Source organism: Hyperolius riggenbachi, chromosome 10 (assembly GCF_040937935.1).
Source record: "Hyperolius riggenbachi isolate aHypRig1 chromosome 10, aHypRig1.pri, whole genome shotgun sequence".
Classification (NCBI taxonomy): domain Eukaryota; kingdom Metazoa; phylum Chordata; class Amphibia; order Anura; family Hyperoliidae; genus Hyperolius; species Hyperolius riggenbachi.
The window spans coordinates 182,395,489-182,422,649 of record NC_090655.1 but is presented as its reverse complement, the minus strand read 5'-3'; the positions used below and the strand labels follow the sequence as shown (position 1 = coordinate 182,422,649).

At 43.8% G+C, this 27,161-nt stretch overlaps 1 protein-coding gene across 4 annotated transcripts in view; it reads left to right on the top strand.

The window, feature by feature from the left end:
- Positions 1 to 27,161, top strand: part of PRAP1 (proline rich acidic protein 1) — a 290,117-nt gene that overhangs the window by 60,871 nt on the left and 202,085 nt on the right. The window contains exons 1-3 of one of the 4 annotated variants that reach the window (XM_068255344.1): positions 2,535 to 2,603; positions 12,871 to 12,901; positions 23,371 to 25,080. In XM_068255344.1, coding sequence (XP_068111445.1) covers positions 23,408 to 24,622 — 1,215 coding nt within the window. In that variant the 5' untranslated portion in view covers positions 2,535 to 2,603; positions 12,871 to 12,901; positions 23,371 to 23,407 and the 3' untranslated portion in view covers positions 24,623 to 25,080. Of the gene's footprint in view, positions 1 to 2,534; positions 2,988 to 12,870; positions 12,902 to 23,370; positions 25,081 to 27,161 lie in introns of those variants that run through there. The other 3 variants (XM_068255342.1, XM_068255343.1, XM_068255347.1) reach the window with 3 other exon arrangements.

The window sequence follows — 27,161 nt, the reverse complement described above, 5'->3', positions numbered from 1 at the left end:
TGCCTCTCAGGGCCCGTTTCCACTATCGCGAATCTGCATGCGTTTCCTGCATGCAGATTCGCACAGCCAATAGAAGTGAATGGGCCTGTTTCCACTTGTCAGTTTTCCTGAGCGTTTTTCTGTGCAGGATTTTTCTGCACGGCAGAGCCCTCAGAATTCACCTGCGTGTGGAATGCATGCGAATCGCCGCTAATGAATTTAATAGGGAAATTGCCTGCGGCTTTGGTATGAGAATTTTCATGCGAATTTGCATGCGAATTCGCATGGAAATCAATGGAAATGCACACCGGCACTGCCATGGTTAAATTCACATACAGCGTCATCCATGCGAATTTTCATGCGAATTTGCACGAAAATTTGCATACAGCCGCATGCGAAAGTCGCATCCGCATGCAAATTTTTACCGCGGCGATTCGCACCGCACAAGTGGAAACGGGCCCTAATACTTTTAGCCATAGTCCCTGAACGAGCATGCAGCAGATCAGCTGTTTCTGACATTGTCAGATCTGACAAGATTAACTGCATGCTTGTTTCTGGTGTGATTCAGACACTATTGTAGCCAAATAGATCAGCAGGACAGCCAGGCAACTGGTATTGTTTAAAAGGAGATAAATATGGCAGCCACTTGCACTTCAGTTCCCCTTTAAGAAGGAAAACCACACTAAGCATTGCTTTTTTAGTAGGAGGGCTTTTCGGTCTCTTTTAGTCCCCTATACTTTCCTAGTGGTTACTCTGTTGACACCTTTGACTGTCTATCAAGAGATTTTATATTTAACTATCTAGATATACAGGCAGTGCCCGGTTAACAAACAAGATAGGCACTATAGTTTTTTCTTAAGTTACAGTAACTCCACGGTGCCACCTGGTGCCTCCAATGTCTCTCTCTGTATCTGTGCCTCCACTAGTGCAGTTTACTCCCCACCAAAAATGTTCCATGGAGCTCTGACAAGCTCTCAGTCTTCTTTTCTTTGTCTTTGAAGCTACTGTTAGGCCCGCCTTTCATCCGATTGGTGGACCAATGCGTATCTGGCACACAGTGACAGTAGACGTCAAGGAGTGATGATAACAGCACAGCCTGGCATGCCACAGAGAGCGACAGGAACTGGCGGCCAAAGAAGATTCTTCACTCAAGATTTAAAGGAAACGTATAACAGAAAAAAAATAACAATAACAGAATGCCTTCGGTATTTGTTATTATTTCAAGTTGGTGTGAGAATATGTGGTGCCCCACAATGCATCACTGCTAAATATTCAAATTGTCCCTTTGTTGTCCATGGAAGCTAAACACACCTCCAGAACTGCTGGAATGCAATTATGTGTCAGCTTGTTAATTGTACAGAGCCACACTTATCCAACATGCAGACAGACTGTTTTGGACTGGTTGATCCTCATCAGTGCATGGCATGGATTACTATGGCTCTATGGGGTAGGGCTTGAAACACCCAGATGAAAGACAGAAGAATACAGAAGAATTTTTTGTTTCCCTAATAAAGTTTTAACCCTTAATCTATTTAATCCTAAAAAGGTATAGGGTCAAAAGTGACCTTGTATACCTAATTTACCTGGATTTTCATTGGTCCTGATGAAGCGCGACTCAGCCAGGCTTTTGGGCTGAATTGCGGGGGACCGGAGCCACCCAGGGAGACGGAGAAGGATGAGCAGCCTTAAAGAGAACCTGAACTGAAAATATAAAGTCAAAATAAACATAAACACGTCATACTTACCTCCTGTGTAGTGTACTCATCAATCTCTTTCTCCTGTCCTGCGTCCTGTTTGTCCACTAATATCAATGGAATTCTCTGTCCTCCATTTTGAAAATGGCCACTACCCCATAACAGCTTCCTGGTCAGCACACTGTTAAACTGTAATATCGCCCACTTGAGCCATAGGGAAATATGGACATTACCTTGCACATTCAGTTGTAACTGACAGCAACTGATATATAACTGACAGCAACTGGTTTATTTCAGTTCTGACAAAATATTGTCAGAACTGGAAGGGATCACTGTAAGAAGAAAAACTTTTGAGAGGAAATGACAGTGAGGTAAGTATGTAATATTCATTTGCAGCTACAGCATGTGTTTATTTTCAATAATTTTACTCAGTACAGGTTCCCTTTAAGGAAGACGCAGGTAAGTATAGAACCTGAGATGTCTTGTCTCAGGTTCCCTTTAAGATGCTATTATCAGCAAATTTGTTATGTATGTCAGGCCCAAATTTTAGGACTTTGTAGTTTTTGAGAAAACTGATTTAAAAGAATAGATGGTTTTGAATGGTCCAAATCCAAGCTGCATAAACTTGCACAAAGCTATTATAACAATTGCATGAACTCAAAATTATTAGCATGATGCATGTATATGCATATAATACACACAAAGTACATATACTCATGTATATACACTATATACTCATGTAGATACAGAGAGCTTCACAGCTGTACAGTTTAAAAAAACACATATCCTGCTTGGCAGGATATCAGCTCCCCCCTCACACAGTACTGACTTCATGCTTCCTCTTCCTCTAGTAGGCAGACAGATTTTACTAACAGCAGCGGTGTCTAGCAGTTCAAGGAATAAAGCGGGCATACCAAGGGCTTTCTGAAGGTAACTTCTCTTCTGGGCTAGCTCCAGTAGGTCTGTCGTAATTAAATATGCACTGATGATGGTTTTGTGCATCCTTCGATCAGCATGATATCCCACTCTTGGTCTTGAATGCATTCTGGCAGTGGAAGTGTGCCACATGCTCAAGATAGCAGCTTCTACCTAAGTCAGTATTAATATGTATTGCAGTTTATGAGCTCAGTATAGTCCATGAAACTGCACATGACTGACATCTCATTACCAGTGAGGGGTTGCCACAAACCATACTGCTCTGTGTAAGAAGGTTAGAAACCATCTACTGACCGGAGAAGAAGTGAAAATTCTGTTCAGAGAATGTGAAAGCAGGACTGAAAGGACTGAAAAGCAGAAGAAAGCTACTTATTTTGGGTAAGTAAATGTAATATGTCTAGTCTCTGCCAGGGCCTTCTGTTCCTGATCTAGGCACTGATACACTGGCTGTAACAAAGTGTACACCCTCTAACAGTTAGGTTGTGTTCCCACTTGTGCCAGACCATGTGCGGCTAGCGGGAATGGAAAGTGTAGTGTCCTCTCTGATGGTCCACTGTGATCAGGCTGTAGCCTGGGGCAGATGCAATACCCCATAGGCTATGGGGGGGGGGGGGGGGATGCATCCGCCTCCCCGGGATTATCTACTGCACAGAAGTGAGGTCTACTTACTGCAACGGATCCTATTTATAAAATTGGAGTCGTTCACAGTCCGTTTAACGATGAGCAGAGAATCGACAAAATATGCTCGTTCTCTGCTCAAATGGAAACAGGACCTAAGTTATAGCAAAAAGCCATCTGTGGAATCCCCAAATGTAAATGATTCCCCTCAATCTCATTGATTATTCCCCTACTGCCTGCACACACTAACTGAAGGCAGAAAACTGGACTTTAATATCAACAATAAATATTGGAGCCTTTGGCCATGGGGACCAAACTTTTCCTTTTCTTTCCATTTCTTCTTCCTTTTATTGTGTTTATTCATATTTTCTCTGATCCTTTCTCTATTACCTTTCTCCAAGTCCAATTCAACATAGCAGGTGACCACTGGATGTAATCCTGATATCCATTTTCACACATTTCATGAAAAGTAATTGAGCCACGTGGTATTATATGGAATTGTAAAAATACAAATATTATGAATGGATATTCATGACTGATGTTAACCACTTCCCAACTGAGGGGTTTTACCCCTTGACCACCAGAGCAATTTTCGCCTTTCAGTGCTCCTTCCATTCATTCGTCTATAACTTTATCATTACTTATCGCAATGAAATGAACTATATCTTGTTTTTTTTGCCACCAATTAGGCTTTCTTTAGGTGGGACATTATGCCAAGAATTATTTTATTCTAAATGTGTTTTAATGGGAAAATAGGAAAAAATGTGGGGAAAAAATTTATTATTTTTCAGTTTTCGGCCTTTATAGTTTTTAAATAATGCATGCTACTGTATTTAAAACCCATTAAATGTATTTGCCTATTTGTCCCGGTTATAAAACCGTTTAAATTATGTCCCTATCACAATGTTTGGCGCCAATATTTTAATTGGAAATAAAGGTGCATTTTTTTCAGTTTTGCGTCCATCCCTAATTACAAGCCCATAGTTTATAAAGTAACAGTGTTATACTCTCTTGACATAAATATTTAAAAAGTTCAGTCCCTAAGGTAACTATTTATGTATTTTTTTTAATTGTAAATTCTTTTTTTTATTTTAATTACAAAAAAAATAAAATTGGGGAGTGTGGGAGGTAAGGAGTTAATTTTTTTGTGTAAAACTAGTTTATTTGTATGTAAAACCTGCTTTAGGGTGTAGTTTTACTATTTGGCTACAAGATGGCCACAGTAACTTTTTGTTTAATGCGACCTGCAAGCGTCCTTCCGGACGCTTGCAGGAAGCACTAGGAGGCTGGGAGTTGTTTTTTTCTCACAATGATCGCGCTGCTCAGCGGAGCAGCAGCGGATCATTGCGGGGCTTAGATCAACGAACGGGAATGGATTTTCCCGTTCATTGATCTCCGGGCGGGCGGCGTGTTTGCGGCGGGAGTGCGCGCTAGAGCAAGCGGGAGCGCAGGCAGCAGCGGGAGCGCGGAAAGTATGGATTTCCCTGGGGGTTAAAGGATGGAATAAGGGACAGAGAAATTCGTACGCGTGGGGATAAAGTGGTTAATCATAATTCCAGTAATACCATATGAGATTGGACTCAGGATGTACTCCCTGGGTCGCGGCTTAGCTTCCGATTGGAGGAAGCTTACATAGGCAGGGAGCGGCAGGGACAGAGGCAGGGGGATATGTTCAGGGGAGCACAACATACCCCAGGGGGGGCTAGCGGCAGCAATAAAGAGACACAGAGGCATGTGATTTTGCACAGAATATGCCTCTGTGTCCTCTTAAGAAACCCGCCTCAGTTTATCTTTAAGATTGGGGAGTGGAATCTTAAAGGACTTCTGTAGCAAAAATCTTAAAATTTAAAATACATGCTAACAATATACAAATAAGTAGTATGTTTCTTCCGGAGTTAAAGCGGACCCAAACCAAACATTTTTTTAATTCAAAATATTTAGTTGCACCACTCTGACACATGCAAATATAAATAAACACTCCTTCAAGCCTATGAGCATTTCAGTGCATGCTTTTCACCCTTCTCTTTGCATAACTAGGGTTATACAGGTGGCAGCCATTAGTAATTCCTCCATTGCTGGACACCACCAACTCCAGCATTTTTTCCGGATTCTGTCCCGGCAATATGAAAGAAAGGGAGGGGTTCCTCCAATAAATGTAAAATATTTTATACTTGTCATCATGCAGCTGAAAAAAGGCTGCTATTTATTATTATAATTTAGAAAATAAATTTTATTCCTGAAATCTTGTACCACTTTAAATGAGCCATAAATTACTTTTCTCCTATGTTGCTGTCACTTACAGCAAGTAGTAGAAATCTGACATTACCAACAGATTTTGGACTAGCCCATCTTCTCATAGAGGATTCTTAGGGTTCTCTTTATTTTCAAAAGCACTTAGTGAATAGCAGTTGCTCCGTCCAACTGCCAAAACATTGTACGGTGAGCAGGGAGGCTGGCCAGCATCATTGTATAAATCTTTTTTTCAGGTAATGTCCTTATAAAGAATAAAGGCCACGCTGAGAATCCCCCCTGAAGAGATGGACTAACCCAAAACATGTCGGTAATGTCAGATTTTTGCTACCTACTGTAAGTGACAGCAACATAGGAGAAAAGTCATTTATGGTTCATTTTACTCTGAATGAAATTTACTTCTTATTTGTATGTGTTTTAAATTTTAAGATTTTTGCGACAGTTCCTCTTTAACAATGAAGCATGTTTATTTGTCTCTATTCACTGCTTAGCCCTACTGATTCACTAGCCAGTTGCAACAAATTTAAATCAGGCTGTGAAGTCTGACTACTTAATGGACCTGCTGAAAAAAAAAAGCAACAGTATGGGCCCTTTTCCACTAGCAGTCGCTAGCGTTCTGAACGCTAGCGATTGCTGAATCGCAATTACCCGGGGATCCCCCGACGTTTGCGGCCGCGATTTTGCTATGCTATGCACTGCATAGCAAAATCGCGGCAAATATCGCTCCGCCGCGCGTTCGCGTTCCCGTCAAAAACGAATCGCGGTAGTGGAAATGACCTACCGCGATTCGTATGTTAAAAAGCAAACCGTAGCGATTGTAAAATCGCTAGCGGTTTGCGTCTTTCCGATTCAGCCAGCGCTGGTGGAAAAGGGCCCTATCTGCTTTTCACAAGCTGAAATCTCCATTCTGCGAGGCTCTGGCAGACCACGGGTCCAGGCAGGACCTGCTGGCTTGCCTGATTCTTTACCTATATACAAGCAGTACCTGTTCTGACATGACCCTGATATTCTGGGAATCTGATATAAAGGATAATTTGATATGGATATACATTTGTCCATCAGCTTATAAGATATCAGCCAACAGTAAAACGGTGTCCACTTTGAGTTGGGAAATAAATATCACTTCTGAAGAAGTGGAGTATACAACTAGCTACATCCACGAAACGCAGCAAGTATCGAGTAATATCTCGGCTGATATACATCCATTACAATTATAAATATATATGGACACAATTCATCCTAATGTAATCCCGCCTATGTTGTGTGATGAGGATTGCATTGTGGAGAATATTCTGCCTAATATCTACCTTTTCAGGGAAGAAATTGTAAACAATATGTAATGATGTCAAAACTATGATATCTGGTACACTGTGATGGCTATTTAAGCAAACGTCTTTCTTACTTGTATATTGTTTTTAAATTTGTAATTTGTTCATGAACTTTCATTTTAACCAACCATTAGATGGCCTGACTCGAGAATTCCATATTACCTTTTTCTGAATATTATATATGGTTGCTTTCCCATTTTAAACTCCTATGTACCCACAATAAGGCTAGCATTTTATATGGGACTGAAAGGGAAAACCGAAACAGTTTAACCCATTTCAATAAGATATATGTGATACTTGGTTTGGTATCATTATTGGGCATCTTTAGTCAAATGAACTGCTTTTCTGCTTTGTTAGCAGTATTTTGCAGCCCAGTTCAGCTAAATGTGTAAGAGAGTTCAGATAAAGTTCTCTGTCTTATCAAGAGGAATGCCTGTTACCTAAAAGGATTGCTTGCCTATGATGTATGGAGAGTAACAAGGAATGTTCAGCTAAAGGTGCACATGCTACTTGTCAGAGACAGCCCCGACCAATTGCCTCTGCCAAGAATCCAACTTGTGTGTAGCTGCCAATGCATCGCCGAATGATCTAGAATGGCAGATCATCTTGGCCACGTGCATTGTTCCCCTTCCCCCCACCCCACCATCTGGAAACTGCTCCAACATACATTGGGTCAGTATCCCTCCTCTACCTCCATAGTAACAATGCATTTGCACAGCACTCGGCCCAAAGCAGTCACTTGAGGGACCTAGTCCCATTCCCGGCAGGTGGCTGTAATTGTGCGAGTGTGTATGCACTGTTGTGAGCATACACAACAGTAAAACATATACATAATGACAGATGAGATGAAGCAGAGTCACCTGTCTGTTGTCACAATGATTGCCTAAAAGCATTACAAGCTAATCAAGAACAGTGCAGCCTGTTAAAGGGTAATTGGTTGTGCTTCCCCTAAAGAGTTGCAGAGAGCATGGAGCTGCAAATATTGGGGAAACGTTAGTTGAGGCTAAGAACCTTGCTTTGTGGAGTGGATGGAGAGCACTGTGGGACTTTCTGTATTTAGGGCAGGAGACTCCAGATCTCTCTACTTTCTCTCCAACTGGTTGTGAACACCTGAAAGCTGCTAGGACTGCTGGGACATATTGTTCATCTATTATTGTAAGGAGGACAAAGGCACCAACAGAATAAAATATATCTAAAAACTTTAAAAATCCTCAGGAGGCGGTGGTGGACTCATCTCCCCGAAGCAGACATGATACTGTCGGTTTTAGTACAAACAAATGTATTTATATACTCCAACATACAGTGCCAACTTTGGCATACAGTGGCACTGTATGTTGGAGTCAGTGTTGCCAAGTCGTCAGTAAGGAAAGTAGCTATTGGCTGTCGTAGAAGTCGCTAGAAGTCGCTAGATGACGTCATCACGTAATTTGCATAATGCACGCTGCACATGCAAGTTATTTGCAAATTCAGAAACCGAAAGTAAGAGACAATCCTGTCATATGGCTTTCATAAAGTTATGTGACACTTATTTGAAGCTTGAAATATGGTAAGAATGTGTATTTGTATCTGACAAACCCATTTGTAAGATTTTGACTTTTATCTCATAACATTGAGTTTATTCTTGTAGATTTACATATTTTTTTATTTTTAACGTGGCACTAAAGCTCCGTTGTGCCGTCGTAGTTTTTATACATAGATATATAAATATATATTACTATATATATCATATTTAGCAGATGTTTTTATCCAAAGGGACTTATAAATGAGGACATTTAAAGGAATTAAAATGAACAAAAGAGCAAAGACATGCAAATGCTATGCCATGTCTCAGTTAACTTATACACAGTGCATTTAGCAAATGCTGATGATGAAAGAATAATACATGCTTATGGTAGGCCTCTGTTTTTATTTTTTTAATATATAATAGCCTAATTAAAATAAAAAAGCCAGGGCGGGATCACTTCACGGCGGATTCGCTCATGGGCAATTCATTTGCTGTCGAGACTCGTAGGAGTGAGCATCTCCTGCTGTAACTGCAGCTGGGGGAGGGGGGGGGGGGGTTCTCCTGCGAGAGGACGGGCCTGTCTCAGTGTTGCCAACCGCCCGTAAATTTACGGGCAGCCCGTAATTTTTTATACAAATTAAGCTGCCCGTAAATTCCGTAAGGAATTCAGCAGCGTCCGTAAAAGGGCGTCCGATTGGCCGCCCGCCTTGTTTCAGGAGGACAGCGGCGCAGTGGAGGAAGAGCTGTGGGCAGCGGTGGAGAAGGGGGGCAATCTCCCCCCCCCCTTCTCTCACCTTAGTGCTCTCCCTCCCTCGCTGACTGTCCCTCTCCTGATCTAACTGGCAGTGGTGCTTGGCAGCGGGCGGGACTTACCTTCCGTCTCACTCCTGCGCCGGAAGTTCTGCTGCTCTGGTCTGGACCAGACCAGAGTAGCGGCAGATCATCCCGCGCCGGCGACGAGAGAAGACGCAGGTAAGTTCCACTCACTGCCGCCTGCCATTGCCAGCCACTCAATCACTTAGTTCAGGAGGGGAGAGCGAGCTGCTCCTCTCCTGCTTTAGGGGGTCACCTGGCTACCCATGGGCACATATACATCTGGCTACATCTACTGGGCACATATAACCCTGGCTACATCTACTGGGCACATATAACCCTGGCTACATCTACTGGGCACATATAACCCTGGCTACATCTACTGGGCACATATAACCCTGGCTACATCTACTGGGCACATATAACCCTGGCTACATCTACTGGGCACATATAACCCTGGCTACATCTACTGGGCACATATACCTCTGGCTACATCTACTGGGCACATATAACCCTGGCTACATCTACTGGGCACATATAACCCTGGCTACATCTACTGGGCACATATAACCCTGGCTACATCTACTGGGCACATATAACCCTGGCTACATCTACTGGGCACATATAACCCTGGCTACATCTACTGGGCACATTTACCTCTGGCTACATCTACTGGGCACATATAACCCTGGATACATCTACTGGGCACATATACCTCTGGCTACATCTACTGGGCACATATAACCCTGGCTACATCTACTGGGCACAAATACCTCTGGCTACATCTACTGGGCACATATAACCCTGGCTACATCTACTGGACACATATAACCCTGGCTACATCTACTGGGCACATATAACCCTGGCTACATCTACTGGGCACATATAACCCTGGCTACATCTACTGGGCACATATAACCCTGGCTACATCTACTGGGCACATATAACCCTGGCTACATCTACTGGGCACATATAACCCTGGCTACATCTGCTGGGCACATATACCTCTGGCTACATCTACTGGGCACATATAACCCTGGCTACATCTACTGGGCACATATAACCCTGGCTACATCTACTGGGCACATATAACCCTAGCTACATCTACTGGGCACATATAACCCTGGCTACATCTACTTAGCACATATACCTCTGGCTACATCTACTGGGCACATATAACCCTGCCTACATATACTGGGGACATATACCTCTGGCTACATATACTGGGCACATATACCCCTGCCTACATATACTGGGGACATATACCTCTGGCTACATATACTAGGCACATATATCTGCTGGCTACATATACTGAGGACACTGGCTGTTTGCCATTATGTGCATTTACTGGTGAAAAGCTGTCTCTTATTATGTGCATTTACTGGTGAAATACTGTCTCTTATTATGTGCATTTACTGGTGCAAAGCTGTCTCTTATTATTTGCATTTACTGGTGAAAAGCTGTCTCTTATGTTCATTTACTGGTGAAAGCTGTCTCTCATTACGTGCATTTACTGGTGAAAAGCTGTCTCTCATTACGTGCATTTACTAGTGACAAGCTGTCTCTCATTACATGCATTTACTGGTGAAAAGCTGTCTGTCATTACGTGCATTTACTGGTGAAATGCTGTCTCTCATTATGTGTATTTACTTGCCATGCCCACTTTAGTCGCCGCAAATTTCCTCGAACATGTTGGCCCCTACCCATTTGACTGCCCCCTCATATGTGCCAGTCTAGAACCGGCCCTGTACCCCTGCCTACATATACTGGGCACATATACCCCTGGCTACCTGTTCTGGGGACATCTCTCCCCCTGGCTACCTGTTCTGGGGACATCTATACCCCTGGCCACCTATTCTGGGGACACCTATAGACCTGGGGCTACCTATTTTTGGGGAACCACTGCTGTCAGATTAAATGTATTTTGGGGAACTGCGGCCAGATTATGTGTATGTTGGGGGAATCACTGCTCCCAGATTACATCTATTTTTTGGGAACCACTGCCATATTATCTGTATTTTGGAAGAACCTCTGCCAGATTACGTGGATTTTTGGTGAAATGCTGTAAGATTACATGTATTTTGGGGGAAGGGGGGGGGGGGGGGGACACTATGGCAGAGCTCAAACTTCCCTGGCAGACCTTTCACAGCAATATTAAAATCATGTATATTTGGCTCCACCCATGACCACGCCCACATTATGTTGCGTGGCCACGCCCATTTTTTCAGCGCGCAGTGCACAGCGCGACGCAGGGGGTTTTGTCAGTAAAAACAATCTTTTGTCAGTAAATTTTTAGGTATTTGTCAGTAAAAAATAACGTGAAAGGTTGGCAACACTGGCCTGTCTGTGAGTGCTTTGAGATGGGGGAGGGGCCGGCAGCGGCAGCTGCTGTGGCAAGTTGAGAAGAGTCAGTACAGACACATCAGAGTCCCCAAAAGTCTCCAGTAACACAAGAAAAAGTCGCCAGATTTGTCGCTAGTCGCTTTTTAAAAAAATAGTTGCTAGAGGGATTTGAAAAGTCGCTAAATATAGCGACAAAGTCGCTAAGTTGGCAACACTGGTTGGAGTATATAAATAAATTTGTTTGTACTAAAACCGACAGTATCATTTCTGCTTCGGGGAGATGAGTCCACCACCACCTCCCGAGAATTTTTACAGTTTTTAGATATATTTTATTCTGTTGGTGCCTCTGTTCTCCTTACAATATCAGCATCCACCCCTGGTGGAGGGGTTGAATTCCCTTTCTTCTCCGAATCTACAGAGAGGACAGGCCTAATCTCCTCACCTGCCTACACAGTGGTTGCCTAATTGGTAACCCTGACTTGTGAGTATATCTATCATATACTTTTCCAATTACCCATCACCCAACTTACAACACTATATTGGGCTCTCGGTGTCCCTTCTTTTTCTTATTGTTCATCTAGTATCTTGCTAAGGACATTAAATTCACTGGGACTTGTAATTTGCCTGTTGTGCTTCGGGGAACATGGATTGTGGAAATAGCAAGCTTGTTACTCAGGGCTTGTTTCCACTGTTGCGACGCGATTTCGGCCGCATTCCGACGCTTGTAAAAACGCATGCGGATGCGTTTCCACATGCGTTTTTACCCGCGATTTCGCATGCGATTTCGCATGGCAGGGTGCCATGCGAAATTAACCATGACACTGCCAGGGCTAAATAAAATTGAAAAAGGTGCGAAATCGCACGCGAAATCGCGGGTAAAAACGCATGTAACAAACGCATGCGTTTTTACTATTAAATACATTAGCGGCGATTCGCACGGATTCCCGACGCAGGCGAAATCGTTGGCTCTTTTGTGCGTTTTTTTCACGCTGAAAAAAACGCACCTCAACAACGCTACAGTGGAAACAGGCCCATCCACTTGTATTACATGTGCGGATCTGCATGCGTTGGACGCATGCAGATTCGCGATAGTGGAAACGAGCCCTCAGACTACTGGGATTTTTTTTCTTCACCTAGTAGCCTGCTACGTGGATCTAGGAAATAACAGGAAGCATGAGAAGCTCATTTTCATCCATTTACTGATACTTTTATCAATTTTGCAGCAAGAACTGTAATGTAGTCACCACCAATATTATTCACTTCCAAAACAAGCTTGGCTTGTGCATTGCAAGCAAGAAAATACTTAAAATACTTTTTATAGTACTTTTCCACCTACTTGTTGGTACTTTTTCAATTGCAACTTGCTGAAAAGTTATTCTAAATTTTTTATTTCTTTATTTTTCAGAGTAAGAAATTGGATTCCAAGCATATTTAAGGTATGATATGATTATTTTAAATTTAGTGTATTCTATTTAAAGTATGATTACATCCCAAAACTACTCTACCGGATTCCCCAGTAGACACTGTGGGCTGATGCCTGCAGTCAGCTGATGTGGTGACCCATTATAGCAATTTCTGCCTACCCTCCTGCCGGTCGATTCCCATCCCTCATAATAATTACTACCACCATCATTGTGATTAATGCCAAGGTGGGCAGTGAGTGCTCTGAAGTTGAGTTCTCTCCTCTTCTTGATCTCCTGTTTTGTTCACTCAGCTCCGGCCATGCATGCAGATAGATTGGTCTAGAGGACTTGGCTATACATACAGTGGCTTGCAAAAGTACTCGTGCCCCCTTGAAGTTTTCCACATTTTGTCACATTACTGCCAGAAACATGAATCAAATTTATTGGAATTCCATGTGAAAGACCAATACAAAGTGGTGTACATGTGAGAAGTGAAACGAGAATCATACATGATTCCAAACATGTTTTACAAATCAATAACTGCAAAGTGGGGTGTGCATAATTATTCAGCCCCCTGAGTCAACACTTTGTAGAACCACCTTTTGCTGCAATTACAGCTGCCAGTCTTTTAGGGTATGTCTCTACCAGCTTTGCACAGCTAGAGACTGACATCTTTGCCCATTCTTCTTTGCAAAAGAGCTCCAGCTCAGTCAGATTAGGTGGACAGAGTTTGTGAACAGCAATTTTCAGATCTTGCCACAGATTCTCGATTGGATTTAGATCTGGACTTTGACTGGGCCATTCTAACACATGAATATGTTTTGTTTTAAACCATTCCTTTGTTGCCCTGGCTTTATGTTTAGGGTCATTGTCCTGCTGGAAGGTGAACCTCCACCCCAGTCTCAAGTCTTTTGCAAACTCCAAGAGGTTTTCTTCCAAGATTGCCCTGTATTTGGTTCCATCCATCTTCCCATCAACTCTAACCAGCTTCCCTGCCCCTGCTGAAGAGAAGCACCCCCAGAGCCTGATGCTGCCACCACCATATTTGACAGTGGAGATGGTGCATTCTAAATGATGTGCAGTGTTAGTTTTCCGCCACACATAGCGTTTTGCATTTTGGCCAAAAAGTTCCATTTTGGTCTCATCTGACCAGAGCACCTTCTTCCACATGTTTGCTGTGTCCCCCACATGGCTTGTGGCAAACTGCAAAAGGGACTTCTTATGCTTTTCTGTTAACAATGGCTTTCTTCTTGCCACTCTTCCATAAAGGCCAACTTTGTGCAGTGCATGACTAATAGTTGTCCTATGGACAGATTCACCCACCTGAGCTGTAGATCTCTGCAGGTCGTCCAGAGTCACCATGGGCCTCTTGACTGCATTTCTGATCAGCGCTCTCCTTGTTCGGCCTGTGAGTTTAGGTGGACGGCCTTGTCTTGGTAGGTTTACAGTTGTGCCATACTCCTTCCATTTCTGAATGATCGCTTGAACAGTGCTCCGTTGGATGTTATAGGCTTTGGAAATCTTTTAGTAGCCTAAGCTTGCTTTAAATTTCTCAATAACTTTATCCCTGACCTGTCTGGTGTGTTCTTTGAAATTCATGGTGTTGTTGTAATACTCTATAAAGTGGCAGTGATCATGGGAAAAGCAGGACATAAACTACCCAGGAAGATCAATGAACTATCAATAAACACTAATCAATACAATAATATTCCAAATAATCATATCAAAATTTATTGAGGAAAATGCTAAAGACATTAAAAGCACATGGGATGGCCACCCCGTCACAACTCATCCATCCAGGCAGTCCACATGCAGTCACATACGTACGCCGGCATCTTCATGGTGTTGTTGCTCCCAGGATTCTCTTAGACAACCTCTGAGGCCGTCATAGAGCAGCTGTATTTGTACTGACATTAGATTACACACAGGTGCACTCTATTTAGTCATTAGCACTTATCAGGCAATGTCTATGGGCAACTGACTGCACTCAGACCAAAGGGGGCTGAATAATTACGTACACCCCACTTTGCAGTTATTGATTTGTAAAAAATGTTTGGAATCATGCATGATTTTCGTTCCACTTCTCACGTGTACACCACTTTGTATTGGTCTTTCACGTGGAATTCCAATAAAATTGATTCATGTTTGTGGCAGTAATATGACAAAATGTGGAAAACGTCAAGGGGGCCGAATACTTTTGCAAGCCACTGTAATTGGCTGGAGCCAGGGCAGTTTCTAGGCCATAGAGCTCCCAGGGTGAGGGTGTATAAATTCTGACACCCCCCCCCCCCCCATAGATTCAGGCACACTTTTGCGAATTTGCAAAGCTACAGCCAGAGAAGCCCCCCAATATTAGGTAGCTCCAATATAGCTATCAAAAGGTGGTACTCAGTAATAGTTAGCCACAGGTAGCTCCTTGGGTCTCCCTCCTGTACCCCTCACAGTATTCAGAGCTACAGCGCAGCAGTTAGTTCAGGGAAACTCACCTCCCCATGGGCTCCTGACATGGCATCCATGTGGTAGAGGTCCACGTCCCTCCAGGCTGCTCTGTCTCCACCAACGCTCATGCTCTAGAATCAGGAAATAGAGCATGAGAGGCGCTAGAGACAGAGCAGCCCGGAGGGACGAGGACCTCTACCACATGGCGTCATGTCAGGAGCCCATGGGGTGCTGAGTTTCTATGAACTAGCAGCTGCGCCGAAGATCTGAATATTGCGGGGGGGGGGGGGGGGGCGGGGGGGCACAGAAAGGGGACCTGAGAAAAGGGAAAGGGGAATAGGGCCCCCTAACGGCACAGCTCTGCCACTGAGCCCCGCTTCTCCTGCACTGTGTCCCAGGCAGTCTCCCGCCTCACCTGCCCCTAGAAATGGGGCTGGCTGAAGCAGAGGCAAGGATTGCGAGATGAAGCAGAGAAGACTCAGCAGTAGCCCAAAATGATTATAATGGGCCCGATCCAATTAATTTTTTCTCCTAGGAAATCATTTTTCATCTTCTGTTTAAAATATCTTTTGGACCATGCATTTTAAAAAGTACCAAAGAGTAGGTGAAAAGTACTGTCAAGATTATTCTGAGCATTTTCTTGCTTGCTGGTGGCTTAAAGAGAAACCGTGACCAAGAATTGAACTTCATCCTAATCAGTAGATGATACCCCCTTTTACACGAGAAATCTATTCCTTTTCATAAACGGATGATCAGGGGGCTCTGTATGGCTGATATTGTGCTGAAACCCCTCCCACAAGAAACTCTGAGGACCATTGTCCTGACAGTTTCCTGTCTGTGAACCTTGTTGCATTGTGGGAAATAGCTGTGTACAGCTGTTTCCAACTGTCAAAAAAGCAAGCAGCAGCTACATCACCTGCCAGCAGTAAAAATGTCACCGTGTAATAAATGTTAGAATGTAAATCAGGGACTTAAAATATTTTACAATGGGCAAACACTGACTAAATCATTTATACACAATTATTGTAAAAATTAAGCATTTTTTTTATTACGTTATTTTCACCGGAGTTCTTCTTTAAAAGGCATTTTCTTTATAATGTGAAAAATCGCCTAGGAGAAAACGTAGGAGAAAAAGTTAATTGGATTGAGCCTATTGTCTTTTGCCAAACACTCTCTGATGCATAAATGCCTCTGGCTCCCAATTATGTGACATGCAGCAGGAGCCAGAGGTATGCAAGCACAGACAGTATGGCTGTAGGGAAGAACAGAGATGTCCCAACCCAGCACTGGATTAGGTAAATATAATACCCAGCTGAACTACCCTGCAAAGTGGGGAGGGGGAGGAAGGGCATTGATTACTGTCTATACTTAAAGAGGAACCTGAAGTGGGGAATATGATTAACAATAAACACATGATGTAGCTACCAATGAATATTACATACTAACCTCACTGTCAGTTCCTCTCAGAGGCTCACCATTTTCTTCTTACAGTGATCCCTTCCAGTTCTGACAATATTTTGTCAGAACTGTAATATACCAGTTGCTGTCAGTTATATATCAGGAGCTGTCAGTTACAACTGAATTTGGAAGGTAATGTCCATGTTTCCTTATGGCTCAAGTGGGTGATATAACTAGAGATGAGCGTAATGACCTAATTACGATTTCGCGAAATTTCGCGTAATTAGTGTAATTACGATTATGGCCGTAAGTACATAATCGTAATGAAGAAGGATTTCGCGAAATTTCGCGTAAGCGTAATTTTCGCGTAATTTTCGCATTACAGTGGGTTCATGCCGTAATTTCGCATTAAACGCTACCGTAATTTCGCGTTAAACCGTAACGCTCCGTATAATATAAAAAAGCCGCCGACTTTAAGGGTTAATAGCAAAGTCCCCTTAAATGCTAAGAGCCTCAAATTTGGAGAATATATTAAGGAGATCAGGAGGAATAAGAGGAAAATTTTTTTTTTCAAAAAGACCTTATAGTTTTTGAGAAAATCGATGTTAAAGTTTCAAAGTAAAAATGTATACATTTAAAAACCCGCCGACTTTAACGGTTAATAGCAAAGCCTGCTTAAAGTTTAGGAACACCAAATTCCTAGGGTATATTAAGGGGATCAGTGGGAATAAGAGGAAAAAAATTTTTTTCAAAAAGACCTTATAGTTTTTGAGAAAATCGATTTTTAAGTTTCAAGGGCGAAAATGTCTTTTAAATTCGGAAAATGTCAGTTTTTTTTGCACAGGTAACAATAGTGTATTATTTTCATAGATTCCCCCAAGTGGTAAGAGTTTTACTTACTTCGTTCTGAGTGTGGGAAATATAAAAAAAAAACGACGTGGGGTCCCCCCTCCCAGACCTCTTTAACCCCTTGTCCCCCATGCAGGCTGGGATAGCCAGAATGCGGAGCACCGGCCGCGTGGGGCTCCGCACCCTGACTATACCAGCCCGCATGGTCCATGGATTGGGGGGTCTCGGAAGGGGAGGGGCAGCCAAGCTTTCCCCTCCCCCTCCGAGCCCTTGTCCAATCCAAGGACAAGGGGCTCTTCTCCACCTCCGATGGGCGGTGGAGGTGGAGGCCGCGATTTCCTGGGGGGGAGGTTCATGGTGGAATCTGGGAGTCCCCTTTAAAAAGGGGTCCCCCAGATGCCCACCCCCCCTCCCAGGAGAAATGAGTATAGAGGTACTTGTACCCCTTACCCATTTCCTTTAAGAGTTAAAAGTAAATAAACACACAGACACTTAGAAAAAGTATTTTAATTGAACAAAAAACATAACCACGAAAAAAGTCCTTTAATATTCTTAATTAACCATTAATACTTACCTGTCCCTTTAAAAGCTAGTTCCCACGCAATATCCTCGGAAATATACTAAACAGTAACAATATAACAAAGTTATTACAATGTAACAACTTTGTTACATTGTAACTACGCCGCACCCGACGCCACTCGCCGCTCAGCCGCCGCACCCGCACGCACCCGACAGAGCTCTGAGCTATATAGCTCAGAGCTCCCTAAGCATCTTTGTATTTGGGCTCCAAGGAGCCCCATTGGTCCTTAGCAGACCAATGGGGTTCCTTTAAATCAGAAGGAACCCCATTGGTCTGCTAAGGACCAATGGGGCTCCTTGGAGCCCAAATACAAAGATGCTTACAGAGCTCTGAGCTATATAGCTCAGAGCTCTGTCGGGTGCGTGCGGGACGCTAAGTCCCCGCCGGCTCCCGCTGTCCACCCCGCCCACATCTGTCACCCACATGTCACCCACATGTGGGTGACATGTGGGAGAGGCGGGGAAGGCAGCGGGAGTCGGCGGGGACTTAGCGTCCCGCACGCACCCGACAGAGCTCTGAGCTATATAGCTCAGAGCTCTGTAAGCATCTTTGTATTTGGGCTCCAAGGAGCCCCATTGGTCCTTAGCAGACCAATGGGGTTCCTTCTGATTTAAAGGAACCCCATTGGTCTGCTAAGGACCAATGGGGCTCCTTGGAGCCCAAATACAAAGATGCTTAGGGAGCTCTGAGCTATATAGCTCAGAGCTCTGTCGGGTGCGTGCGGGTGCGGCGGCTGAGCGGCGAGTGGCGTCGGGTGCGGCGTAGTTACAATGTAACAAAGTTGTTACATTGTAATAACTTTGTTATATTGTAACTGTTTAGTATATTTCCGAGGATATTGCGTGGGAACTGGCTTTTAAAGGGACAGGTAAGTATTAATGGTTAATTAAGAATATTAAAGGACTTTTTTCGTGGTTATGTTTTTTGTTCAATTAAAATACTTTTTCTAAGTGTCTGTGTGTTTATTTACTTTTAACTCTTAAAGGAAATGGGTAAGGGGTACAAGTACCTCTATACTCATTTCTCCTGGGAGGGGGGGGTGGGCATCTGGGGGACCCCTTTTTAAAGGGGACTCCCAGATTCCACCATGAACCTCCCCCCCAGGAAATCGCGGCCTCCACCTCCACCGCCCATCGGAGGTGGAGAAGAGCCCCTTGTCCTTGGATTGGACAAGGGCTCGGAGGGGGAGGGGAAAGCTTGGCTGCCCCTCCCCTTCCGAGACCCCCCAATCCATGGACCATGCGGGCTGGTATAGTCAGGGTGCGGAGCCCCACGCGGCCGGTGCTCCGCATTCTGGCTATCCCAGCCTGCATGGGGGACAAGGGGTTAAAGAGGTCTGGGAGGGGGGACCCCACGTCGTTTTTTTTTTATATTTCCCACACTCAGAACGAAGTAAGTAAAACTCTTCCCACTTGGGGGAATCTATGAAAATAATACACTATTGTTACCTGTGCAAAAAAAACTGACATTTTCCGAATTTAAAAGACATTTTCGCCCTTGAAACTTAAAAATCGATTTTCTCAAAAACTATAAGGTCTTTTTGAAAAATTTTTTTTCCTCTTATTCCCACTGATCCCCTTAATATACCCTGGGAATTTTGTGTTCCTAAACTTTAAGCAGGCTTTGCTATTAACCGTTAAAGTCGGCGGGTTTTTAAATGTTTACATTTTTCCTTTGAAACTTTAACATCGATTTTCTCAAAAACTATAAGGTCTTTTTGAAAAAAAAATTTTTCCTCTTATTCCTCCTGATCTCCTTAATATATTCTCCAAATTTGAGGCTCTTAGCATTTAAGGGGGCTTTGCTATTAACCCTTAAAGTCGGCGGCTTTTTTAGATTATACGGAGCGTTACGGTTTAACGCGAAGTTACGGTAGCGTTTAATGCGAAATTACGGCATGAACGAAACGCGAAATTTCGCATTGAAAATTACGCTTACGGTATTTTCAATTACGATTTTAATGGCAATTACGCTACCGCAATTTTGCATCGTAATCGCGAATTTCGCATGCGTAATTATAGTAATGCGAAATTTCGAAAATTTCAGCTCAACTCTAGATATAACAGTTTAACAGTGTGCTGACCAGGAAGCTGTTAGGGTGTAATGGCCATTTTTAAAATGGAGGATGGAGAAATCCATTTTGTTCACAGTGGACAAATGGGACACAGGAGAGGAGAAAGAGATTGAGTAGTAGACTACACAGGAAGGAAGTATGACCTGTGTATGGTTATTTTGACTTTTTATTTTCAGTTCAGGTTTTTTTTTAAAGAGGAGCTCCAGTAAAAATAATGTAATAAAAAAGTGCTTCATTTTTACAATAATTATATATAAATGATTTAATCAGTGTTTGCCCATTGTAAAATATTTTCTCTCCCTGATTTCAGAATCAGAATCAGAATCAGAATCAGAATTTATTTATTTCGCCAAGTACAACGGTGAATTGTACCCGGAATTGGTTTTGGCGCATACAGGGTCGTTGGTGAAAAACAGAAAATAGCATGGTACATACGTAGACGTGGGACAAGCATACATAGGGCAACATTAGAGTTTGTGCGTACATTTAAGCAGAGTGTCGTATACAATTAAGCATAGGTACATACATATAAACAAAAGCAAAAGCAAAATCAAAGCAAAAACAGAGCATTACAGCATGCACGTACAGTAACATAATACAAACAGAGCATTACAGCATACACGTACAATTTACGTAATACACACATAGCATAGCAAGACATACACTGATATCGGGAACAGAAAAAGAGTGGGACTGGAGGAGCAGCCTGAGAGCTGATATGAGCGCTGCCATTTTCGGCACTGGACGCTACACAGCGACGCGCTCCCAACTAGACAGGTGCTCCGATTGTCCGCGGAAAGTAGAGAGGATGCTGGGGGGGGGGATCGTGATGGAGGCGGCCAGCAGGGATCACTTGAGCCAGGTTGCTCGAGGAGAATCGCTCCTAATTTCAGGGTCCGCATGGCTGGTTGATGAGGGTGCAGACCCAGTGGGGCCCTGTGGTGCCAGGGGGCACCTTTGCTGGGCAGCAGTGGTGGACAGCAGTGGTGGGCGTGGGGCCCGGGGCCCCCAGGCTGGGCAGCAGTGGTGGACATGAGGCCGGGGGGCACCTTGGCTGGGCCCCATTAGTGGACATAGGGTCGGGAAGGGGGCACCCTGGCTAGGCAGCAGAGGCCTCCTCCGCACGTGGCGGGTGACCCATGTGCCCTTGCTGGTTCCTGGGCGACCCGTGGTGGAGGGGGACCGGCAGCCCCAGCAGTCCTGTGATGGGGAGGTCTCCGGCGGCGACCCTGGTCGGCAAGTGGTGGCGGCGGGAGCACGTGTTGGCGGCGGGGGCAGATTGCGGCTTCTTCCCAGGCGGCAGCAACCGACAGTCATGAGCGACCGAGGGCAGTGTGGAGCCGCCGCTGCCCCTCTCTGTGTGGTCCCCGGCAGGAGAGGCGGAAGCTATGCAGCGTGGAGGCGGCGTGGTGCTGCGCAGCGCTGCGTGGTGCGTGCGGCGTCCCCTGGCTCCAGAGCGGCGTCCCGGCTTCCCTGGCAGCAGTGATGGATTCCCCGGACAAGCAGTCCTCACCCCGCAGCACGCTCCCTCCCGATCCTCCAGCAGCCTGCGAGGCACCATCGTGGCCCCTGCATCATCCTCAGGTGGGTGGAGTTGGTCGGGAGGTCGCCAGAGGGGATGTTAGGGGAAGGGGAGACAAAGAGACCGGAGCCCTGTGGCCGTGGCGTCCTCACCCGGCGCCATCTGACATTTATCACATGGTGACATATTAACTGCTGGCAAGTGGTGTCAGTGGAAGGAGATGCTGCTTGCTTTTTTTGGGCAGTTGTAAACAGCTGTAAACAGCTATTTCCCAATGAGGTTCACAGACAGGAAACTGTCAGGACCATGGTCCTGACATCTTAGGTAATTAATACTCACTACTATATAATAGCCCTACTTGAGCCTGCTCTCCATATCCCCTGATGACGGCATAACGCCGAAACCTGGTAGGATAGGAGAGACGGGCTATCTCATACATCGACTACTGAGTTATGTGATATGGTGCACTTGATATCAGTCAGTGCAAAAACCTTATATGCGATTTTATGCAGTACGGGTCCAGTTTGCATGGACCCACAATTTAAGTAATGTGTTTTATTTGATGAATATTGTGGAATAAAAATTGTAACCCCCTGTTGCTGAAAACTACTAAGCCTGGTTTGTTGTTTGTCCCTTGGTGGTGGACACAGTGTACCTAATAAGCACTGGGTGACTGCAGGCTGTAGCAGCAGGAGTGGGTGACGTAGGATTACAGATTGCATTTTGTACAGAATTGTTATCTCTTCATCCTTAAAGGGACACTGTAGGGGGGTCAGGGGAAAATGAGTTGAAGTTACCCAGGGCTTCTAATGGTCCCCCACAGACATCCTGTGCCCACGCAGCATCTCCCCAATGCTCCGGCCCCGCCTCTGGTTCACTTCTGGAATTTCAGACTTTAAAGTCTGAAAACCACTGCGCCTGTGTTGCCGTGTCCTCGCTCCCGCTGACCTCACTAGGAGTGTACGGTGCAGGCCCAGTATGGTCTGGGCCTGCGCCGTGCGCTCCTGGTGACATCAGGGGAAGCGAGGACACGGCAACATAGGTGCAGTGATTTTCAGACTTTAAAGTCTGAACTTCCAGAAGTGAACTGGAGGCGGGGCCGGAGCATCGGTGAGTGGCTGCACGGGCACAGGATGCCTGTGGGGGACCATTAGAAGCCCCGGGTAACTTCAACTCATTTTCCCCTGACCCCCTACAGTGTCCCTTTAAAGTCTTTTTATTTCAGTCCATGTTCTTCTTTGTCCTCATCAACATGAAGTGTTGTTTAGGGGTGGTGTGTGTGATATCTAAAGGGTGGAGTTTAAAGTGTGGCTGATGCCCCCAGGTCTTTTGTGCTTACAGGTTTCAGAAATGTAAAATTCGGCCCTGCTCTAATGTACTCATTTCTTCTCACTCCTTACCTTCCTCATTACCCAGCTTCCTCTCTGGCATATTCAATTATTAACTACCAACTTAGCCCCACTACTTCTAGCTGCAACCAGCTCCCTTCCTAATCAGATTGTGAACTATTTTGGACTGGGTGATTCACTTTCGGGAAAGGTCTTTGTGATTGTGTGGATCTAGCCTATCATTTACTTACCTTGATTTTTGTTTGGTGTTGCATAATACCTCAATAACAACAATTGTATGTGTTTATGTAGATTGGTGTGAAGAGCCCTACCATCACAGTTTGTTACCATGGATACTTTACCAGATATACCTGTCCCCGACCTCGGTAAAGATGACAAGTACCATGTTTTTATCAGCTACAGTAGTGGAGACTCTATATGGGTTTCTGGGCTTATCTTTCAACTGGAGAAGACCTTTCCAAGCCTAAAGATCTGTTTTCATGAGAGAGACTTTGTCCCAGGAAAGACAATATTAGATAACATGGTTCAATGTATCCAAAGCAGCCAAAAAACGTTAATGGTGTTGAGTCCAGATTTTGTCCGCAGCCGTTGGTGCCTCTTTGAAGCCAATCTGTCTATGTTTCAGGACTGCATGTTACATAAGGCCATTGTTCCTATTATGTTAAAGCCATGTCCGGTGCCTTTATATCTTAGCCATTTAACTTATCTGGATGCGGATGATGAAAAATTCTTTGATAAACTATGCCATGTTCTTCTCAACAGTAACAACGAGGTGGCTCCGTCCTCTTTAATCCATTTCCAGTCATCTTTGTTGTACAGTGGAAAGACTCTTCTTACCTTGACAGCGGTCAATGAAGAAGGTGAAAGCTGGGAGCCGGCCATTTTCTCTTCGGCTCCTGTTCCTGATGCGCTTAAGGCTCTTGTGGATAACCCCAGAATATATAAGGATGCTATAGAAATAATTAATGATGTTAGTCCACCAAAATCTTGCATTCGCCATACTGCAGTCAAGGTGATTCTTTGTATAATATATTCACTGCTTGCATCTTTTTTTTTTGTACTCTATATCGCTCTTAGTATCACTAGCTGGAACATTAATAACTCATATCCTAATTTAGCGTTTGCAGTGTTTCTGCCCATTGCAGTTGTTGCAGTATTTCTTATCCCTACCCAGTTCGTTAAAATAGCTTGCTGGAAAAAAAGAACCATAAAAAAGATCAGTGAAGAAATGATAAAGAAGACTTGTGAAGCAAACCTTCTCCTTAGTGACATTTCTGTATTGGTTGGGTATTCCAGATCACAGCTCTTTTTTGTGTATGTCAAGTTACATGACTGCATGGAAACCTTTCAAATTTCCTTTGGTCATGACAATGTATTAGCTACAAACATGTGGAAAAAAAGTATATCTGCATATTCTTCTGAATATGCTTGCTGTTTAGCCAGGAAACATTTTCCATCCAGGTCAGCAGATCCTCCTGGACACCTGAAAGAAGGCATCTGCTTCTGTCAGTATACAGCAATGAAACTGAAAAATAGGGACTGACTCAGTCAACTCATGTGTAGCCAGGAATAATAAAGCCACATAATACTAACGCATTCCAGGGATGGAGCTCCCCAAAGCTCCCATAGGCTTTCATTTAATTCCCAACCTAGGGCATATTTCCAAGGACACCATTTTCTACAGTCTACATATAACATGCTGAAACTGAAGCATGGAATCATCGTAAAGGACAACTGAAACGAGAGTGATATGGAGGCTGCCATATTTTTTTCCTTTTAAGCAATACCAGTTGCCTGGCTGTCCTGCTGATCCTCCGCCTCTAATACTTTTAGCAATAGACACTGAACAAGCATGCAGCAGATCAGATCAGCAGGGCTGCCAGGGAACTGGTATTGTTTTAAAGGAAATAAATATGGCAGCCTTCAGATCCTTCTTACTTTAGTTGCCCTTTAAAGAAAATCAGAAGTAAAATAAAGACAAAAAACAAGCACTAACAGGTCCCTCTCAAAAAATTAGCATATTGTGATAAAGTTCATTATTTTCTGTAATGTACTGATAAACATTAGACTTTCATATATTTTAGATTCATTACACACAACTGAAGTAGTTCAAGCCTTTTATTGTTTTAATATTGATGATTTTGGCATACAGCTCATGAAAACCCAACATTCCTATTTCAAAAAATTTGCATATTTCATCCGACCAATAAAAGAAAAGTGTTTTTAAAACAAAAAAAGTCAACCTTCAAATAATTATGTTCAGTTATGCACTCAATGCTTGGTCGGGAATCCTTTTGCAGAAATGACTGCTTCCATGCGGCGTGGCATGGAGGCAATCAGCCTGTGGCACTGCTTAGGTGTTATGGAGGCCCAGGATGCTTTGATAGCGGCCTTAAAGAGACACTGAAGCGAAAAAAAAAATATATGATATAGTGAATTGGTTGTGTACTATGAATAATTACTAGAAGATTAGCAGCAAAGAAAATATTCTCATACTTTTATTTTCAGGTATATAGTGTTTTTTCTAACATTGCATCATTCTATAATATGTGCAGATTACACAACACTCAGCATTCAAAATGAGTCTTTCAGAGCAGTCTGTGAAGTAATGACCTCTCCTCTAGCAGAGGAAAAGTAAATAGTCCAGGAACAGTTGAGATAATAAAAGTCAGATAACAGCCCTCTCCATGACTAACTTAGTCGGAGAGCTTAATGGCTTGTTTGCATAGAGATAACAACTGGAGTTTCTCAACTCTTCCTGTACTGGAAACAATTACACTGATGTATCTGATCTTAATGTTTTATTTCTTAGCTGTGCTATACATACAAATCATAATATCATCATTTTGGGTCTTGGGTCTCTCAACTTTCTCTTCACAATATCCCACAGATTCTCTACGGGGTTCAGGTCAGGAGAGTTGGCAGGCCAATTGAGCACAGTAATACCATGGTCAGAAAACCATTAACCAGTGGTTTTGGCACTGTGAGCAGGTGCCAGGTCGTGCTGAAAAATGAAATCTTCATCTCCATAAAGCTTTTCAGCGGATGGAAGCATGAAGTGCTCCACAATCTCCTGATAGCTAGCTGCATTGACCCTGCCCTTGATAAAGCACAGTGGACCAACACCAGCAGCTGACATGGCACCCCAGACCATCACTGACTGTGGGTACTTGACACTGGACTGGACTTAAGGCATTTTGGCATTTCCCTCTCCCCAGTCTTCCTCCAGACTCTGGCACATTGATTTCAGAATGACATGCAAAAGTTGCTTTCATCTGAAAAAAAGCACTTTGGACCACTGAGCAACAGTCCAGTGCTGCATCTCTGTAGCCCAGGTCAGGCGCTTCTGCCGCTGTTTCTGGTTCAAAAGTGGCTTGACCTGGGGAATGCGGCACCTGTAGCCCATTTCCTGCACACGCCTGTACACGGTGGCTCTGGATGTTTCTACTCCAGACTCAGTCCACTGCTTCCGCAGGTCCCCCAAGGTCTGGAATCGGTCCTTCTCCACAATCTTCCTCAGGGTCCGGTCACCTCTTCTCGTTGTGCAGTGTTTTCTGCCACACTTTTTCCTTCCCACAGACTTCCCACTGAGGTGCCTTGATACAGCACTCTGGGAACAGCCTATTCGTTCAGAAATTTCTTTCTGTGTCTTACCCTATTGCTTGACGGTGTCAATGATGGCCTTCTGGACAGCAGTCAGGTCGGCAGTCTTACCCATGATTGCGGTTTTGAGTAATGAACCAGGCTGGGAGTTTTTAAAAGCCTCAGGAATCTTTTGCAGGTGTTTAGAGTTAATTAGTTGATTCAGATGATTAGGTTAATAGCTCGTTTAGAGAACCTTTGCATGATATGCTAATTTTTTGAGATAGGAATTTTGGGTTTTCATGAGCTGTATGCCAAAATCATCAATATTAAAACAATAAAAGGCTTGAACTACTTCAGTTGTGTGTAATGAATCTAAAATATATGAAAGTGTAATGTTTATCAGTACATTACAGAAAATAATGAACTTTATCACAATATGCTAATTTTTTTTAGAAGGACCTGTATATTATATGTGGACTCTGACTTATATGTACATT